This window comes from Triticum aestivum, chromosome 2D (assembly GCF_018294505.1).
Source record: "Triticum aestivum cultivar Chinese Spring chromosome 2D, IWGSC CS RefSeq v2.1, whole genome shotgun sequence".
NCBI classification, from domain to species: Eukaryota; Viridiplantae; Streptophyta; class Magnoliopsida; order Poales; family Poaceae; genus Triticum; species Triticum aestivum.
Window position 1 is genome coordinate 73,099,191 of NC_057799.1, and position 22,060 is coordinate 73,121,250.

Here is a 22,060-nt window from a genome sequence, read left to right on the forward strand (position 1 = left end):
GATAACATGTATAGTTGGCCTCGTCTAACACCGAGGCCTACATTCTTATTACATTTGTTCAAAGCAAATTTTTTCTTGCCAAAATGGCACTCGTACATATCATCATCTAAAAAAGAAACTGAAATCAAATTCCTACTTAAGGTAGGCACATAAATAACATTATTCAATCTAAGAGTGTGGCCAGTGTGTAGCTCCAACGTGAGAGATCCCACAGCTTTCAACATCAGCTTCAACTCCGTTCGCAACCTTAAGCTTTCTTGTTCCTCCTCTTATAGTTTGGATCGTATCGAATCCCTGCATAGAGTTAGCAATGTGAGTGGTTGCACCTGAATTAATCCACCATGACTTTATAGAAGTTAATTACAAGCATTTTCTCCAGCAGTGGAGCTGCTAGGAGCAGAAGAAGAGCTCTCGACTTCTTTACCCTTGAATGGCTTAGGGTTGAATGGCTTAGGGCCTTCTTTCTTGAATTGCTTTTTTTGAGGCTTAGGGAAACCTTGCCCGTCATGCTTTCTCTTGTTAGAGCCAACATGAAAAACATGGTATTTCTTCTGTCTCATGATCCTCTCTTCCTCCTGGACGATCCTTGCGGTCATCTCAAAGAGTGGCCATTTTTCCTTTAAAGAGTTATAGTTGACTTTAAATTGTTCAAATTCTTCTCAAAGAGACTCAAGAATCATTATTACAAGAAGACCTTCACTTAAAGAACACTCCAAAGCTTTAAGCTTGGTGAAAGCGTTCACTAGCCTTAGTATGTGATGCCTAACATTTCCGTCAATACTGTATTTCTGAAGAAGCTTAATGAAAATCTCATGAGCATACACTTTGTCGGAGCCTTTAAATTGCTCCTCCATTTCATTGAGGAATTCTTTAGCAGTGTCTTTCTTAGGGAGTGCCTCAGAAATGTCCAGTGATATTGTCGCTTTCATAATGAGAAGCGCCATATGGTTGGACTTGTTCCATTTTTCATCTTAACATCATAGTCCTTTTTGAGTTCTGCATACCCTGTAGCACCTACCACGGGTGCTACAGGTTTTTCTTCCCTCAAGGCATAATTGAACTCATTACAACCCAAACATAATTTGACTTGGGACTTCCAACGCGGGATGTTACTCCCGTAAGTGGTTCGATCGTGTCGGACCGGAATGGAGCGGAAGATGAAATTATCAATAAAAAATCATAAGTAAACTTACATGATTATAAATTTACGTTGGTAAATAAACAAACATGCCAAGAATTTAATTTCAACTCCATGTCATATCACCGTTGGGCATAAAAGACATGGAACTAAAAAATATCATAAAGTGATGACTCATAATAATAAAACAACGTTGGTCTGAATTAAAATTAGAGTCATTTCATTTTCAATTTAAACATCAACATTAAAAAACATTATCATTATTTGATGCTTAAAACATTTCATCATGCAAAAACACATAATAAATCCTCAATAAAATATCTCGTTGGTTCAATTTTACCCAGAATAATAATGTGTTCATTATATTTGTAGGCATTTTCTGTTTTAAACAGTGCAGAACATAATAATTGTTAACTTAAACGCACTGTAAAAAAAGACAGAAAATCGCGACAGTGATTTTGGCCCAAAATTCCCACGACTACTCATAAAAGAGCCCAGTCCAGCAGAAAAAACACGTTAAAAAACTTTCCGCTGGACTGTCACAACCTGGGCCGCAGCCCACGGTCAAAATTGGCCCATTTAATGCCCGAAGGCCCAGCTCGGAGCCGCTCGTTGTCTCAGTCATCGGATCGAGGCGACGGCTCGGATCGCCCCGCAAACGAGCAAAACAACCGGATGGGTCAAACCCTAGACCATTTTTTCTGTTAGACTAATAGATCTAACTGGCTTGTTTTAGCCGTTAGATCAAATACATGAACAGAGAAGGGTTTAATACATCTCTAGGATGCCATTAGCAGGAACCGATTGCATCTAGATCACCTTAAAAGCATGAACAAAGAAGGCTTTAGGGGATCGTTACATGTCACGGAAGTCGACATGATCGCCTGCTCGGCGCAGGCGTGATCGAGGGGTGATGTAGTCGAGGTAGAGGTTCTCCTCGACGTCCTGATGCCATCCGAACACCACCGGCACTGGCCTGGGACGGCGGCGGCCGCTGGCTTAGGTCTTCCCTTTGCTGCAGCGCTCCCCTTGATCGGATGGGGTGAGAATATCGGGAGGAGAGAAAACCTTACATGAATTGTGACCGCACAGGTGCCAGCTCTCTCTCGTATCCTTTAATATAGCGCTAGCGACAGGGGACCCAAAATCTGAGTTGGTTTTTGGGCGCCCCCGATCAGGGCGCGTTAGTTCTGGTCGAGGCTCACGTACGTTGGTGCGTAGACCCCTTCACTTATCGTTATCCATTTTCCTTTTTTCTGTTAGACTAATAGATCTAACTGGTTGTTTTAGTCGTCAGATCAAACCAACACATGCATGCTTCGCCACTAGATGAGTAGAAACATTGCATGCATTGGTGTGTTCCTTTTTAATTCTTGCATGCAAAGATTTAATGCTTCTCGGAAATTAAAAATGAGATGAAGATGAGTCCTTGAAATTGGAAAAAAACAAAAAAGTTGAGATCGGCTCTATAAACCGAAAAGGAGGGAGTAGAGATGTGCTTGGACTGAGTTCGGTGCATTGGAGATGGACGAGAGAGACACTGATTTGAGAACATAAATGGATCCTGCAAGATCTTTTTCTTTGGCAGAGGCCCATATGTGCTCATTGCCCTAAGCCCCCAACCTTCCTGGTCGCTTGATCGGATTATTAAGGCCTTGTACAATGCTAGATGTTTAGGAAGGTACTTAGAAAAATAAACCGTTTTTTCTGAAGCACCGGTGAATTTTTCTACAGGAGAGACGCCTAATTAAATATCTACCCTGTACAAATAAGCACCGGTGCTTAAGTCTGGTTTATTTTCCTAAGCACCTTACATTGTATAAGACCTAAACCCGCCACAAGGACATGGAATTTCACGTACGTTTGAAGTTTGCGATGCCTAAATTGAAGGCTACAACTACAACTACAATCCAGGGAGGGAGGGAGTACAATACGACATGCCAGCAGGTAGAGGCACAGTAGATGACCACCCCTGATAACCATGAGGATATTCAAAATGGCAACGCATACATAACCCACCTGCAGAACGTTCTTACCGTGCATACAACATACAAGTACGCAAACCAACTGCAGAACGTTCTTACCGTGCATACAAGTACGCAAACCAACGGCAGTGAATTCACGAGATTAATGTCTCACGGAAGCATTTTCTTCCAATAGGGTAGTACAAAGAGATCACTAACAAATTCCACCATCATATATACACCAATACTCTAGTGCAAGCTTAGTGAGGAGTACCAAATATCACCAACAGACTCATAATTAATGGCCCAAGAAACTTCATGGCCATTGACGATTAGGATCTACTGATAGCAGAAAGAAGCACGTCTACAAAAGTTTTCATGGCTAATGGCAATTAGGGTCTACTAATGGTACAAAGAAGCAAGTCTGCAGAAAATTTCTTTTTCCTCTGAAAACTTGCATCTGTTGGGATCACTCACAACCATCAGCAGAATCGGTACTGTAGCTCCTTGCAGAATTCTCCGGGCACCTTCTCTTCTTAGCTTCGTCTGCCAATAACACAACCCAAAAATTGATCAGATTACCACATATATAAGAACATTGTCATATCAACATTTCCAACAGTGCAGTTTCAAGTAGTATAAATCTAAAGGCAATGCCACTCATTTTCCAGCAATGAAATAACTTGTGAGATATTACAGAATTCTAATCTCATCCTCTCAATTGGTAGTGCTAACAAACACACAACTATTGATATGAAAATGCAACTTCAGAAATTAACTGTTCCCAAAGGCACGGCTGCCAACATGTAGTGGCATAGCACCACATTAGAGTACTAGATGTGCATCCATTTACTGTCATGTTAACTATTTACACGATCAAACTATTTACTTTCTTTTACTAATAAAGTATAAAAGCATTAAACTGTGTCACAGAACAGCGGAAAGCCGCAATGGCAATCGTACCAAAATGTATTGGGCATTGCGCCACATAAAAGTGTTAACTGTTAAAGAACTAGAGGTGTGCCATTTTACCGTCATGTTACTTATTTAAATGATCAAACAGTTTACTTATTTTTACCAGACTCACGAAACATGGCACAAAGTCAAAATTGTCAAATGCAGATAAGAATAGTAGACTCGTATGCCATAGCCAAAACTTGAAAACTTTGGGTCCTCCCATTGGTTTCAACAGGGAAAGTATCAGTGACGAGTTCTCAAACAAATGTTACAATCTCACTCGCTGCAAAGATACAACAGTCACAGGGGACCATGGAGCGTAAACAGTTAATATTATTTTTTTCTAATACATGGAATCGATCATTTTAATGATCATCACTTCGTAACAAAGGCACGCATACAGTAGAAGTGTAGAACTGCATCAGTTGGCATCTTGCACAATTTAAAATCGATGCCAATCCCAATTTTATCATGAATGCTAATATGCGATGACCAGAGGAAATAGCAAAATCTTTATTGGTTTTATATAGAATAATGCTTCATCTTAACAAATATCAACACGAGCAGTCACTAAGTTAAGATAAATGATGGCAAACTAACAACAGTGACTGTTTTCATGCTATTAAGAGACTACACAAAATATGCAGATTATATAATTGAAAAGGATCATATGGCTCACAGATACAGGGGAGCAAAGCAAAGAGAGGGGGGGGGGGGGGGGGGGGGCATATATATACCTCAACAGAACTGTGATGGTGCTTTCCTGTCCACCTGGTACGCCCTCCAGAGACTGAGAAAGAGAGCTGGGATCATAACGCAAGCTGTCGCGTGCATACCAAATGTCCCCACATCCTCGATTACAGAACCGACCATTTCCCCCTGAGATATCGATCCCTCCACATGTGGCGACATCATTGCTACCAGATGACCAGCGACCACTAGCAGGAAGAAGGCCACATCCGCGACAAATCCAAACACCGCGAGGCGCAGAAACAAGCCTGCAACCGACTCCCGCGTGATTGGTCCAGAGGCGCTCTGAGGAGGACAACAATTTCAATAAGACCATAAGGATGAACAGTATATATGGAATGGTTCGGAAATAGTAGGATGCAAATGAAGTGATTAACACACATGCAAGTAAACTAGTATTACTGCTGCTGCTGCTGCTACACATCAGGACAACCTGAACTACGAAATTAATTACTAACACTATATACTCCTGGCCTATATGGCAACTTAATTAGAACATAATGATAACACTGGCCTATGTACTGCTGCAATTCGACCGGAATAATGGTCACAGGGAGTTAATTTGCGCGATACCTTGTTGAATCCCGAAGTGGATCCAGATACAAGTGCAATCACGTAGGTCACGCACGCCAACAGGACGGCAAGCGCGAGGAACACAAGGAAGCTGTAGAGGTAGACCTTGAAAGCCCCGTACATGAGCGCCTCGAGGAAGAGGAAGGGGGCGGAGGCCTTGCCCAAGGCGCGGCGCGCCACGATCCGCGCAGCCGCGGCCGCGGAGGTGACCCACGCAGTGGCGAAGCACAGGCAGGCGAGGGCTCCCGCCGCGACGCAGAGGACGCGCCCGAGCGCCAGCATCGGGGCGAGGGCGAAGCGCACGGCAACGGTCCGCGCCGACGGGGGCGGCGGCGGGGGCAGCGGCGAGGGCAGCACCGCGTCGGCGACGGCCATCGGTACGGAAAACCCTAGCTCCTCGTCCTCGAAGGAGCGGAGTGGTTGGGTCGCGCAGCGAGGGGGCGGAGTCGCGGAGTGGTTGGGTTGGGGGTTTGTGGGAAATGGGGATAAGCGAGGAACACGGGAGGGGGTTTTGCGGCCAGCTGTTCGGTTTTCGGGTTCTGCTCTAACCCATTTCCTCTACTAGTGGATTCGGATTCTAACCAGGTATGCGGAAACGGTGAGTGCCCGTGTGTTAGAATTCAATTCAATTTCGAATTTTGAACTTTGAAGTTGGGCTTATATTAGTGTGTTTGCTATTCTTCATCCGCCTGGATTTTTGCGGGTTTAGTTGAGTTCTGAAGGAGAAGCGAAGCAATGAGGCCGAGGCGGTGGCGACACGGCCGGCCGCACCAGTGGTATGGACGCCAAGCTCGAGCGGCCGGCCGCAGCATCGCCACTAAGGGCCCACCATGACTGCACCGGAGACGGAGGCGGAGACGATGCGGCGCGGCGTAGACCAAGGGAAGGAAAGGTATTGCCTGGTTCGTGTTTGGGGATTTCAGGGTTTTAGCTGGAGGTGGAAAATGAACCAGAACCGTTGGACTCTTGGATGATTCGGATGGAAGTTCAAAAAAAAATTCAATCGCATGATTGTTAGTCGGCCCCTTATGTTAGCTTCTGATTGAAGTTTTAAACTGGAGCATGGAAGGGAAGATCGTCTATCGCGGAAAAAAAAAGGTTTGACAAATGTGCAAAGCTAAACTTTAAGACTAGGGTCGAACTATTATGGCTGCACAATTTATTTATTTATTTTGCGGGCGATTATGGCTGCACAATTGGGTAGGTTTCAATGAAGAACCTGCAGCCGGAAATAAAACAATTAGGACAACGATAACGGCCACACGTGTGGCATCTAGGGGGTTGTGACGCACGCCTTGTGTGGCACGGAGACAAACCCGCCCGCATGACGGCACCCGGGCGCACGCAGCCACAACCCGCACGTCCGGTGTGTGGCACAATCGCCCACACGTCCGGGCGATCGACCGCGCTGCCCGCACAACCTAACCCGCCCGTCGTCCCAGCCTTCCTTCGAACCCTAGTGCGACCTGCCGCCGTCGTCTCCTACCTCTCGATCCCCTACCTCCATCTCGTCCTTCTCTAGTTGCCATGGCAACCAGACCAGATCTCTAGCGCCACCCCACCCCCACCCCCACCGCTCCCCTCACTCTCTAGTTGCGACGACGAGCTAACAGGTCGATCTCCGATCTCCTCCTCTTTCTCACCCTTCTTCTGTCCAAAATAATTGCAATTCCAGATTGCCCACGAAGATGACGACTAGATCCACATTGTCATGGCAAACACACCACATATTTGTGTTTATTCCCCTTTGCCCACTAACATACGCAAGATCTGCCATGTTCTATCCTAGATTTGAACCAAGCTTCTGGGTTGGGTTGTTGCGAGTAGTTGCTCCAGAAGGATGTCTAGGATTCACTAAATCAGGGGGAGTAAGGAGTAATTTGGGTGGTGCGTAGGGAGGGAGAAAATTAATTGCCACCCATATCTGACATTAGTTGCCACCTATCTTTGTCGTTAGCTGCCACCATGTTATGTTGTTACTTACCATCATATTATGTTGGTTGTTGCCATCGGTAAAAAATGATAGTTGGCATCCATATTTTAGAAAAAGGGAATGAATGTGCGTGTCCTACATGCCATGATGTATTGGTTGTCTATGCATGAAATGTGATAAGATTGCCGTGTTTTCTTGCATGTGTAAACAGCAAGAATGCATTTTCGAATATTCATGCGTTCTTGTTCATGCAGTGACTGAAAACACAGTGGGAGAAAAAGCGGAAAAATGAATCATGAAGACGGCACTGGTCCTTGGTTTTCTCAAAGGCCAGAAGCGCCCGCTTGGGATGCAGCAGAGTACAATCAACTCATTTCCGCAGGGCCATTGCTGCCACTACTAGCGCAGTACGTGAACATCGGTACGATGCATGATCAAAAAAGGGACAGTTGCCATGTTTGTGACGAGGAAAATGGCATTCTACTTATGTCATACAATGTCATTTTTCGCAGGTTCTTATGACACAACCACACACACAGGGATACCATGGCAAGTTCAAACACAGGGCACTAACGCTGATAGATATACAGGAGACCAACTTCAAGTAGCCAATGTGGCAAATCAAGGTAACACATACGAAAGAAGCATACTGATGTGGCCATGAAATTAAACTTGCAAGGATGGCAAATACTTGCGAGTTTTATGGAAAAAACGCAGGACCATCATGCAGCACGTGGCAACAGGTGGCAACCAGGTACCTGCCATCAACGTCCTACACAGGTGAGTCGTATGAAGTGATTTTGTGGACAGTGAATCAGGAGAAGGAACATCGGTGACATTGGTGTTTACGTGGTGTCTTGACAAAACGCAGTTGCCGTGTCTGGTCAATTGCAGTTGCCATGTCTAGACAACTGCAGTTGTCATGTCTGGACAACTGCAGTTGCCATGTCTAATCAACTGTGATTGCAATGTCTAAACAACTGTGGATGCCAAGTGTGAACAAATCTGTTTGCCATGGTTGAACCACTACATGTGCCATGTTGTACAAACTACAGTTGCCATGCATTGACCATCTGCTAATGATCGCAGGTTGTTATGGTGGAACCACATCGACAAACTATCATGGCAAGCTTCACCATTGCAGGCCATCGCTATTGCAGATAGAGCACAGCAAATTGGAATGACAGACCAGCTTCGATTAGCACATGCGGCACAACAAGGTAAAAATATGGGAACCAACAAACAGTAGTGCATTTGCTTTTGTGGAAAAGCATGGGGGAAAAGTGGATTTGTCACTGTGGTGGCGGCAAACAACAAAAATGCTACCAAGTGGACACGTGCAAATAGTCATCTATTGTCTTCAGGATTTGTCAATTAATGTCTGCGTGTGTACAACATTCGTGATTAACTCCATTTGCCTAGTGGGCTTGTAACTAGAATGCAAGTTTTGATGCTAAAGATGTTGGTTGCCATGTCTTGGCAACAGTAGCTGCCATGTTTGTTGAACTGTACCTGCCATGGCTGAAAAACTGCAGTTGCCATGCATGGCCATATGCAGATGCCATTGCTTGCTGTATGAATGATATCATGCCAAATCAGATGTAGTTGCTATATTCCGTTACGATAAACCTGCCATTCAAGCAATGCTTACACACGTACCTGGTCTTTTTGCAAGACCTTCAACTACAATCAACAGCGGCGCGGGGACATCTACCGCGGGAACCTCTGAGCACATGGAAGGAGAGTTCCACCAGCAAGTCAACAATGCTGCCACAAACAATGCAGAATAAGTGTCGGAACTGGCAATCGTTCCAGCAATGACGACAAGCACACCTTTGCACACCAGCACAAGCAACACTCAAGCAGATGAAACAGCCGCCGATACTGAAGTGAATGAAGAAACTGATGACGAAGCACAAGGGGATGAAGAAGATGGGAAATCGGAAATCATGATACCTCAACCACCATATGTTGGGCAGAGATTTGGTTCGTTTGAAGATGCCAAGGAATTCTACCAGAGATATGCAATGTTCCATGGGTTTGCGGTGAACACCGAATACCATAGGAAAATAAAAAAGTAACGAGTACAGCAGAGGTGAGATAAGGTGCTACAAGGCACGAAGGAACAAGAAGGGTAAAGGTGTTGCACCTGTCGTGCCGGAACGAAAGAGAGGTATCATTGTCAAGACAGAATGCCCTGTCCGGTGTAAGCTAAACGCAGATGGAACACGGTGGGTGGTCACCGAATATTTCGACGAACACAACCACGAACTCATAAAGAAGTTTGACCTGGTAAAATTTCTGAGCGCCCACAGAGGATTCAGCCCCCTCGAGAAGAAATTCATAAAATTGCTACATGATTGTAACGTCGGTCGATCAAGAATGGTCCAAATATTGTCCCTGATCCACAGCGGAGATGGTAGACTGAGTAGCATGTCCTACATACCAGCAGACGTCACAAACCTAAAGGCAAAGTATCGTAAAAAGAGCAGGTTGGCTGACATAGAAGACACAATAGCCTACTTCGAAGAGAAAGCAAAAGCAGATACTGATTTCTTCTATAGGATAAGATTGGACGATGAGGACCGTGTCAGAAACATGTATTGGGTGGATGGTGCTGCAAGAAGAGCCTACAAACACTTCCGTGATTGCATTTCGTTCGATGCGACATATCTCACTAATATGTACAAGATGCCCTGTGCTCCATTCATAGGAATAAATAACCACAATCAGTCATTGTAGTTCGGTTGCGGACTAGTTCGAAACAAAGATACGGATGGTTACACTTGGCTGTTCAAAACCTTCTTGGAGTGCATGGGTGGACTTGCTCCGATGAATAATAACGGACCAGGATTTTAGCATGCGTGCGGGCATAGAGGAGGTCTTTCCATTAGCAGTGCATAGGCACTGCAGGTGGCATATTATTATGAAGGCTGAGGAGACGCTAGGACCATTCTTTGCTGACCGTCCAGAGCTACACAAGGCATTCGAGTTGTGTGTGGACCACAGCTTGACGGTGGAGGAGTTTGAACGGAGCTTGACAGCTATGATTGAAACATACCAAGTCCAAGACAACGAGACACTTACTAGCCTATGGGAGAAAAGAATGTACTGAGTGCCGGCCTACTTCATGCAGTGCTTCTTCCCATTTCTGCAGACTACTCAGCGCAGCGAGGGGTTCAATGCTGTTTTGAAGCGGTACGTGAGCCCTGGCAACTCATTGTTGCAGTTTGCCAAGCAATACACAGGTTTGGAATAGAAAATACTGGGATCTGAGCTACAGCAAGAAGCAAACACCGCGCTCAAGCAGCCTAAATTGCTAACATATTTACCGATGGAGAGGCAGATGAGCAAGATATATACCAACAAGATTTTTAACAAGTAAGTGGTTTATCTTACCGTCTTATTTGCACAAGCATGAATATAGTAGGTGCCATGTAGAATGCAATGCAGTTGCCAACTTTTTGACATGTTGATCTATTGAAAATAGCCACTGAGTACATTATAAGCATGATCTCTAGTTGCCATGTGAAATCAATTATAGTTGCCATGTGTGTTGAACTGTAGTTGCCATGTGTAGTGAAATGTAGTTGTCATGTGAAATGATATGTAGTTGCCATGTGAGACAAAACTGCATTTGCCATGTTTTATAAACTCCATTTGCCATGTTAAATGAACTGCATTTGCCATGTTAAATGTTATGCAGTTGCCATGTGAAATATCATGCAGTTGCCCTGTGGAAACAAACAACCCAAGAAAAATGTGGAAAAAATAAGGATTTCCATGCCATCATTGATTTTAGATACGTTTGCTATGTTGCTACCTACCTCAACATAAGGTGCTACAAACATCATGTAAGAGTTTAACAAAGCACAAAAACATGCAGATTCCGGGAAGAAATAAAGCTGCCAGCATGTACACAACTTACCAGGTGGACGAACATACGTTCAAGGTGTGTTCTCTCTTGGGCATGTCCGATTCAGAACCTGAACACCCGGACAAGGGAAGGAACTACTTTGTGAAGGCCTTGATAAACGAAGGCGAATACTACTGACAATGCTGCAAATTCAAATGGGACGGGATTGTGTGTTGTCACATACTGAAAGTAATGGACATGCACGCGGTAACGCGGTTGCCCGGCCATTTCATACGGCGGCGATGGACTTGGGACGCTGACGATGCGTTGGTGCCACAAACATCAAATGTAGTTTTGGTTGTGCATGATGAGAGACCAAAGGCAACCATGGACGCCGTGAGGCACGTTGTGTTGACCAAGAACTATGCTGAACTAATAGATGAAGCATGCAAGAGTGATGAGATAGCGAGGGTGGCAGAAAAACACAGGAAGGCCCTGAAAAAAGAGCTTGATGAGATCAAAAAGAGGAAGGCTGAAGAAGCCTTACACAGGTTCCCCCGCACTTCAAGTGTGCCTTCGTCCACGGGTCCATCATCTGAAAACTCAGATGTAGGGTCTGGAACAGAAAGCACGCAAACCCAGGTCAGGAACCCGCCCCGTTCAATCACAAAAGGGCGTCCAAAAGAGGTGATATACAAATCGGGGTTGGAAATTCAAGCAAAGCAGAAGAAAACAAAGAAAGGGACGGGCAATCCGTAAGAAACTATGGAGGATTGTAACTTGGGTGTTGGTGACATTTTTATAAGGTAGATGGTCAAGATTTTTAAAAAATAGGGGAATGACTGTTGGTGGACATCAGAATTTGAAGAAAATGCCATGTATTAATGACTAGAATTGCCACGTATGTGCTACTAAATCTGCCATGTAGCTTCCATCGAATCTGCCATGTAATTTCTATTGAATCTGCCATCGCGTAGATTTCCGTTTTCAGACCACGCATTTTTTCCACACATATTGTATTGTATACATACTATGAACAAACTAGTTGAAACGATCACGTGCAAAAACACGAGAGAACAGTTGCTTATGAACTACTGTGCTAATCGATACAGTTAGCAATGGAAAAAACGCAAAAAACAAAAAAGGAACGATTACTTTCACTAACCGTGCCTAATCAACTATATTTGCCATGTTTCAGGCATCATAGACGCATTCAACATATATTACAAATATTAGTGAACATAATCGTAGCTGTTGCCACACCTAAGCAGGTTCAGATCCACACATATATTACAAATATTCAATGGCACTCACACGCCACCACTATATACTAGACTACGGGGGATGCAGTCATAACATAGCACACGGACATAGTTTTAAAAGAACAAGTTGATACCTTACATTCCTCAGCCACATAATGTAAGGTAGGCATGCGGTATGGAGCATCACGTGATCACTTGTACTTCTTGTTGGCGGTTTTGACAGCTGCCTCTATGAACTCTCCTGCGTTGGCCCGCTTGTTGAAATCTTCATTCATCAACCAGTTCCATGTGTATATTTTACGGAGCTCGACGACCATTGCATCCGTGATGACAGGGACCCGTCGACCTTCCCACTTTGCAAGGTATTCCAACGTGTGAAAGCCACAGACATGCCTATAAAGAAAAGAATCAGATGAACTCAAGAGAACAGAAAAAATCATAAACTTCAATACAGAGGTGACAAAGGTTTAGGATTTTAGGATTGATGTGGAGGACACATGAAAAGATAGTAATTACCGGTTTCCTTGCTTCGTAGTCGCGACATACTCGATTGGAAAATGACTGATATGGACCTTTGAGTTTTCGTAGTGACGGTTCCATGTCTCTTTCAGGTTGTTGATAAAGAATTCAGCATGTGTAGTAAGATCTTCATCATCTTCTGAACGCATTGAATGAAGCACCTCAAATCATTGGTTCTTCAGGTCAAGGCAAATCGCGTAGTGGTGACCACACTTGTCATCTGGGTTGTCTGGTGCAAGCTCCTGGAACATGGGGAACATGACCTGCAAGTAAAGTAAAGGAAAGAAAAAGCAGAGTTCACATCAAAAACAGAAATGATGTAATTGGAAAAAGGATATGTAAAGATATTGCCGGATGCACTAAGAGGTACATGAATGACAAAGCAGCAAGGGTCCAAAAAATGCGCCCACGGAGAATGTTTATTTGCCATGTGTAATTAAAAGAAGTTGCCATCCATGTATAAATAAAGTTGCCCAATATTTAAGTGAAGTTGCCAAATAAGTTGCATTAAACGGTCAAACATATTTTACATGGCAGATATTGCCACATATGAAGTATGGCTACTGACAAAACATAACATGGAAGAAATATGTACAACAAGAAGGAACACTCACATATTTCTTCAGTGTGAGCTTGAATTCACCATGTGCGGCAAAATGCTTCCTCGGGATTTTATGGTGGAAGTCACCATCCCATATTTTACAGGTCAGGATGTACTGGATGATCATCTTGTCGGGACAAATATCCATATGCCTGTTGATGAAGTCAACCCCACACGCAACTAAATTCTTCGACATTTTACCAGGTGGCCTCACAGACTAGGCAAGATCATCCAGGTCGACGTATGTCGCATCACATTGTATGATTTTGGTTCTGTCCAAACATGAGCTATATGAAAATGATATAACATGAAAGAATCATGTCTGCTAAATAAAATAAAACATAAAACATAAACAACGCATGGCTGGAATAGCAAAGGAAAAATATCAGAGAAAAGCAAGTGAGGGGTTATGTGGTGTGGACATTACGCTTTTAGCTCCTTCATGTGCTTGTTGTTCGACCTCGCATTTTCAAAACACTTGACAATATCGTACAGATGGTTCTACTCCTTTGTGGCCTTAACTTCGGGCTCATAGTCATCCACGGGTGGTGCGTGAACTACCCTATTCTGCCTCACAGATCCAGGGGTGGCACTTCTAATGGTATCCTCGGATACAGACTCAGCGGTCACGTTAGAACTTGATTGCCCCTGACCCCATGAGGACCTCCTCTTCAATGCTTCCTCCTCAATCCTGCGGTAAGCTTCATCAAGTGACGGCAAAATCTCCTCAAGGGTGGCTGGAAGGATAAAACAGTGGGTTAGGAAACTTGGTAACAACAAGTTATTGTGAAAAAAGAGTGTAGAATGTGAACTGTAGGGGCAAATTAGAAAGTGTCCATGTGGAAACAACTTCAGTTGCCATGTGCATTGCACTGTAGTTGCCATGTGGCAACAACTGCAGTTGCCAAGTACATTGAACTGGAGTTGCCATGTTGCAGCAACTCCAGTTGCCATGTGCTTTGCGAATGGAATTGCCACATGGCAACAACTGTAGGTGCCATGTTGCAGCAACTCCAGTTGCCATGTGCATCTCATGAGATTTGCCATCAACAGTAAGAAACCAAAAAGGCTTGTGACAAACGTCAGACTAAAAAAATGTAGAAACAAATGATAAACACACAAAAATGTACCTTGCACTATCGGCTCTACAAACTTCACAGCCTTCCTGCCATCAGCCATTGGCTGCGCCATCATTGGGGGCATGCCTGCCAGGAAAGTAAAGGCAACATGCATGGGATCTTGCACCACTGGTTCATCTTGACTGCGATCGATGCCAAGGCTACAGCCCGGTGGGGTGAAAGCCATTGGGTGCCTCTCCTGCCTACCAGCCGGATCGCGAACGAGTTGCTTGGCAGAATCCAGGGGTGATAGATCAACAAACATTTCTGCCTCGTCTGCTGTAGGATCATCAGGCTTATTAGTAGGGCGGGGCGTGCTGTCAGCGGTCTCAATCACAACTTTCTTGCCAATCTTCTTGTTTGGGCTATAGGGGACACCAATGTTGACTGGGAGCTTAGAAGTGCGCAAATTTAAGCTGGGGTTCTCCACGGCGGTGAAAGACGCAGTCTGCTCCAGACATTCACCTCCTTCAATCATGCACGGCTTGCCACCTGCGTCAGTTGTACTCCGGACTTCCGTTTTCTCCATAACATTGTTTTTGGCAGGAGGTGGGAACAGTGTGGAAGCAAGCACATAACCAGAGTCACCTTTGCTGCTCCTAGCTACATCTGGTGCATTGGATATGTGTGCAGGATGCTTGCGGGGGCTATGTGTGACGCCCCCGATTCAATTGTACACTAATCATACACGCAAATGTGTACGATCAAGATCAGGGACTCACGGGAAGATATCACAACACAACTCTAAAAAGTAAAATAAGTCATACAAGCATGATACGTCTCCAACGTATCTATAATTTATGAAGTATTCATGCTATTATATTATCAACCTTGGATGTTTTATATGCATTTATATGCTATTTTATATGATTTTTGGGACTAACCTATTAACCTAGTGCCCAGTGCCAGTTTCTGTTTTTTCCTTGTTTTGAGTTTTACAGAAAAGGAATATCAAACGGAGTCCAATTGACGTGCCGATTTTTGACGATTTTTTATGGACCAAAAGAAGACCCCGGAGTAAAAGAGTTGGGCCAGGAGAGTCCCGGGGCGTCCACGAGGGTGGGGGGCGCGCCCACCCCCCCTCCCCCCAGGCGTGTGGGCCTGCCTCGTGGACGCCTCGGGAACCTCCTTGGCGTGAGACTGACGCCAAAAATTCTTATAAATACAGAAACCTTGGAAAATTAACCTAGATCGGAAGTTCCGCCGCCGCAAGCCTCTGTAGCCACGAGAAATCAATCTAGGCCCTCTCCGGCACCCTGCCGGAGGGGGCCATCATCACCGGTGGCCATGGAGGAGTACCCCGGAGAGGCCATCATTGCCATGAAGGCCAAGGACCAGAGGGAGAACCTTTCCCCATCCAGGGGGAGGCCATGGAGGAGGAAGCACAAGGGGGAGAACCTCTCCTCCTCTCTCTTGGTGGCACCGGAGTGCCATCGAGAGGGGAATCATCACCGCGGTGATCGTCTTCATCAACATCACCATCCTCATCTCTTTTACGCGGTCCACTCTCCCGCACCCCGCTGTAATCCCTACTTGAACATGGTGCTTTATCCCACATATTATGATCCAATGATGTGTTGCCATCCTATGATGTTTTGAGTAGATATCTTTTGTCTTTGGGTTGATTGATGATCTAGATTGGTATGAGTTGTATGTTTTACTTTGATGCTGTCCTATGGTGCCCTCTGTGTCGCGCAAGCGTGAGGGATCCCCGCTGTAGGGTGTTGCAATACGTTTATGATTCGCTTATAGTGGGTTGCGTGAGTGACTGAAACACAAACCCGAGTAAGGGGGTTGTTGCATATGGGAATAAAGAGGACTTGATGGTTTAATGCTATGGTTGGGTTTTACCTTAATGATCTTTAGTAGTTGCGGATGCTTGCTAGAGTTCCAATCATAAGTGCATATGATCCAAGTAGAGAAAGTATGTTAGCTTATGCCTCTCCCTCATATGAAACTGCAATAGTGATTACCGGTCTTGTTAACGATTGCCTAGGACAATTCCGCACACCGATCCATCATTATTCCACACTCGCTATTTATAATATTTAGTAGTATATTCTAACTTTATGATAACAGCAACTACTTTTATGTTTTAGCTCTCCGATATCATACAAAGTTATCCTCTTCATACCCGCAACGTAGTTTTATTTCTCGTTTCTAGTTGGAAGCAAACGTTCGGTGCACGTAGAGTCGTATCAGTGTCAGATAGGGCTTGAGAGAATATTGATCTTACCTTTAGCTCCTTGTGGGTTCGACACTCCATACTTATCACTTCCACCTTTGGAAATTGCTACGATGATTCCCTGCACTTGGGGATTATCAAGCTCTTTTCTGGCGCCGTTGCCGGGGAGCAATAGCGTGGGGTTGATATTCTCGTGTGTGCTTGTTTTCTTTCTTCACTAAGTAGATTTTGTTTTTTCCTTTTTGTTTCTATTTAGTTGTGGGTGAAACATACAATTTTTTTTAAAGAATGAAAATACAAAAAAATTATTACTTTCCTCTCATGCCTAAAAAGTTTTTCAAAAAGAGAAGTGATTGGAAAGTTATGCATTGAAGAAGTGAGGATCGACCTTGAGCACTTGTGTTCATGCTCACAGAAACAATGTAGAATTTTTCATGGAAGTTTCTCTGTAAATAATTATCCCCTTGTATATATCCATTGTTTTATAAAAATAATGTGCCAAGCTTTGGTTTTAGGATGATTAGATTGCTTGTTTACTATGTGCAGAACAAAAACAGAAACTTTGGCTGTAGTGCATGAATTTACATTTCTTACTGGAAAGTGAAATGGATCTGAAACTTTTTGCACATTACTTCTGTACAAATTTTTCAAATTGTCAAATTTATTTCATAATTTGTGGAGTTACATAAGTTTGCTCAGCTTTCAGATTACTACAGACTGTCCTGTTTAAGACAGATTCTGTTTTTGATGCATTGCTTGCTTGTTTTGATGAAACTATCGATTTCTATCAGTGGATTAAGCCATGGAAAATTTATATTACAGTAGCTATAATGCAAAAACAAAATATGAATTGGTTTGCAACAGTACTTATAGTAGTGATTTGCTTTGTTATACCAACGGATCGCACAAAGTTTTTGTTAAGTTTTTGTGGATGAAGTGTTCGAAGAACGAGGAGTTACCGATGTGAGAAGAATAAAGAGAGGCAAGAGTTAAAGCTTGGGGATTACCAAGTCACCCCAAGTAAATATTTCAAAGGATACTCAAGCATCTAAGCTTGGGGATGCCCGGTTGGCATCCCATCTTTCTTCTTCAACAAATATCGGTATACCTCGGTTTTTGTTTTGTTCACATGATTTGTGTCCTTTGTGTTTTTCTTTTTCTTTAAGAACCATGATAGTATGAGATGTCCCTTCATCAATATATAGAATAATTCATGTGCTTCACTTATATCTTTTAAGTATGATCTTATAGAAGTGCTCTTTGTGCTTCACTTAAATCTTTTGAGTATGGTTTTATAGAATGCTTCGTGTGCTTCACTTATACATTTTGAGCTTGGATATTGGTTAGCCTATATTAATTGTAGGATGCTCCATGAACTTCACTTATATCTTTTGGAGTATGAATAATATTATCATCTAAAGCGGGTTTGGAAGAGTGTCAACTTTAGGAACTAGTGATCCCGCTATTCCGAATGAGAAGAATTTTGCTTATGTGGAGAGTAGAAAAAATTTCTATGCTTGTAGATCATGAAAAGAATGCTTTATGTGATGGTTATATTGTTGAATTCATTCATTATGCTACTGAAAATTATTATGAGGGAGGAATATATGCTTGTAGAAGTTGCAATAATATAAAGTTTCCTCTCTATGTGGTTAAAGTTTGAAGTTATACTTGTTTTGCCTTCCTATGCTAGTTGATTCTTGTTCCTATAAAATTATGTGTTCACAAAATCCCTAGGCATAGGAAGTTGGTTAGATTCAAATGTGCTAGGCATATTCTTCATGATGCTCTCTTTATGTTTCAATTCTTATCTTATATGCGAGCATCATTGAAATCATCATGCCTAGCTAAAATGCATTAAAGAAAAGCGCTTGTTGGGAGACAACCCAATATTTACCCTTAATTTTTTGTGTGTGTTTACATGATTAAGCTACTGTAGTAATCATGTTCTATAGCTTTTGTTTCAATAAAGTGCCAAGTAAGACCTTTGGGAAGACTTGGGTGAAAGTTAATGTGATCTTGCTGTAAAAAACAGAAACTTTGCGCTCACGAGATTAGCTGTCATTTTTTTACAGAAGAGTGCTTTTGAGTTGATTCTTTTTGCAGAAGATTAATAGACAAATTCCTCACGTCCACCAATTTATTTCATAATTTTTGGAGTAGCAGAAGTACGGTTTCTGTTCAGATCATTACAGACTGTTCTGTTTCTGACAGATTATGTTTTCATTGCATAGTTTGCTTGTTTTCTAGTCTCTATGGCTTATATTTCTCAATATAAATTGTAGAAATGATATGGTACAGTAGAAATTGTGTGGGAACAATTATGAACCTTGTCTTTGACAGTACCAAATTGAATGGTTTGCTCTTTATCATACTAACCTATCTCACGAAGTTCCGTTAAGTTTTGTGTGATTGAAGTTTTCAAGCTTTGGGTGAGATATCGATATGAGGAGAATAAGGAGTGGAAAGACCCTAAGCTTGGGGATGCCCAAGGAACCCCAAGGTAATATTCAAGGAAGACTCAAGCGCCTAAGCTTGGGGATGCCCCGGAAGACATCCCCTCTTTCGTCTTCAAAACTATCGGTATACCTTACTCAGAGCTATATTTTTATTCGTCACATGATATGTGTTTTGCTTGGAGCGTATTTTCAATCTTACTTGCTGTTTGAATAAAATCATTGGATCTGAATTATCAAATGAAAAAGAATCCTCCCATGGCTAGTTAATTGTTTGACTACTCAGTGTCCTTCACTATTATCTTTTGGAGTAGTTTGTCATTTACTCACGTGCTTCACGTATATCCTATGAGTAAATGGTTAAATAATTGAAATATCATAAACCTGAATTTATATATGTTTCATATGCTTATACCATGGGGAGTAATGACTTCACATAGAATAAGTATAGGTAGTAAACTTATTGAAAGTTAGCAAACGTAGAATTGGTCACTTGAACAATTCATGAAAGAATATTGAAGGAAGAGAGATTTCACATATAAATATACTATCTTGGACATCTTTTGTAATTGTGAACACTCATTAAAATATGACATGCTAAAAGGTTGATGTCGGACAAGGAAGACAATGTAATGGGTTATGTTTTCTTGTATCCGAAATAAAGTATATTGTCTTGGATCATCCAACATGTTGAGCTTGCTTTTCCCCCTCATGCTAGCCAAATTCTTTGCACCAAGTAGAGATACTACTTGTGCTTCCAAACATTCCTTAAACCAGTTTTGCCATGAGAGTCCACCATACCTACCTATGGATTGAGTAAGATCCTTCAAGTAAGTTGTCATCGGTGCATGCAATAAAAATTTCCCTCTAAATATGTATGATCTATTAATGTGGAGAAAATAAGCTTTATACGATCTTGTGATGTGGAAGACATAAAAGTGACGAACTGCATAATAAAGGTCCATATCACAAGTGGCAATATAAAGTGACGTTCTTTTGCATTAAGATTTTGTGCATCCAACCATAAAAGCGCATGAAAACCTCTGCTTCCCTCTACGAAGGGCCTATCTTTTACTTTTATCCTTATGCAAGAGTCATGGTGATCTTCACCTTTCCTTTTTACATTTTATCCTTTGGCAAGCACATTGTGTTGGAAAGATCCTGGTATATATATCCAATTGGATGTAAGTTATCATGAACTATTATTGTTGACATTACCCTTGAGGTAAAAGGTTGGGAGGCGAATCTATAAGCCCCTATCTTTCTCTGTGTCTGGTTAAAACTTTGAACCCATAAATATCACGTGAGTGTTAGCAATTATGAAAGATTAAATGATAGTTGAGTATGTGGAGTTTGCTAAATCAAAGCTCTGACATAGACCCTTCCTGTCGTGGAATTGTCACGGCAGATGTCCTCGTGCAAGGACTTAGTCGTGGAGCCATCGCAGCTAGGAAGCTTAAAGGGGTTAAACGGGACAAGGAACACGAGGGTTATACTGGTTCGGCCCCTTACAGTGAAGGTAAAAGCCTACGTCCAGTTGAGGTGGTATTGATTAGGGTTTCGACGACCAGGAGCTAAACCATCCTGCCTGGTTATCGATTTGGTCTTACTTGTCCCTAAACCGCCGCCGGGTCGTCCCTTTATATTGAGAGGTTGACTCCCAGCGGCTCTCAGAGTCCCGGCCGGCTCATAACAGTGTCCGGCTCGGACTCTTAACTATTCTTGCCTTACACTACAAGTTTCACCATAACGGCGGTTATCACTACGGGCCTTAAGCCATCTCCGGGTCTTAAGCCCATTATTGACCCGCCGTCTTCAAGTTTGGTACTGAGCTTCGCGTGATGACCATTATGACGTAACCCGGCCCCTCCTGGGCGGGTGACTCCAATGGTTATATCCTCAACATTAGGCCCCAGATTGATTTGAACCGGTTCATGTCAATCTTCAATCCCTTTGAGAGAAAATCTTCCGGCTTATATTTGTGCGAAGGTTATAACCCGCCGTGACATCATCTTCTGGATTCCTGATAACCCGCCATGACGTCATCTTCCATTAAGTTCATTTTTTTATTCTGTCATATCCCAACGGATCTTATCTTTAATGGCCATCCCAAAAATCGAGGCGCTTCTGTGGCAAGATAATCACGCCTTGGCCTCCTCGTTTCTCGCGCCCACTTATTAGCCGCACCTTATAAATAGGCCCGGCCCATAAGCCTTCATTCACTTATCTCCTCCATCGTCTTCCTCCTCTAACACCCGAGAGCTCGAGCTCCGCCGCCGCCGCGCCCCTGGTCTTCTCCAACCTTGGCCGCCGCATCACCCTGAACTGGTCCAGAGAAACGGCGGCGACCTCCGCGACTCATCAGCACCCGTAAGTTCTTGCCACTCCATAGAATAGATCCGCATTAGGGTTCTTGCCGTTATCCCCTGTTCTTCGCAGTTCGTCGCCATTTCTTCACAGTTCCTCCTACACGGCCCCCTTGGATCCAGAAACCATATAGAGCTCGTGCGGCTGTGGTTTCGCACCCATTTTCAACAGTAGCATGTCCCCTTTACTTGCAAAGAGATCTCCTTAGAGCTCATGAACTTCTCTGTATCAGCTTCTAGGTCTAGAAATTTTTTCTTTCTAGTCGATTGTTTGATCCTAAATAATTACTGCGATCTGTGAAACTTGTTTGTGCCACACTTAGTCAAAAATTGCATCTGTTAGCTATGGCGGCTCATATCTCTGGCTTAAAAGAGGCCACGC

General features: G+C 43.3%; 1 protein-coding gene across 1 annotated transcript; it reads right to left on the reverse strand.

The window, feature by feature from the left end:
- Positions 1-3,252: 3,252 nt before the first annotated feature.
- On the reverse strand, positions 3,253-5,871 carry LOC123051657 (uncharacterized). The gene is made up of 3 exons (XM_044474615.1): positions 5,383-5,871; positions 4,797-5,094; positions 3,253-3,648 (listed from the first exon to the last, which is right to left on the reverse strand). The coding sequence occupies exons 1-2, from the start codon at positions 5,755-5,757 to the stop codon at positions 4,798-4,800; spliced, it is 672 nt and encodes a 223-aa protein (XP_044330550.1). The 5' UTR covers positions 5,758-5,871; the 3' UTR covers positions 3,253-3,648; position 4,797.
- Between the last annotated feature and the right edge of the window lie 16,189 nt (positions 5,872-22,060).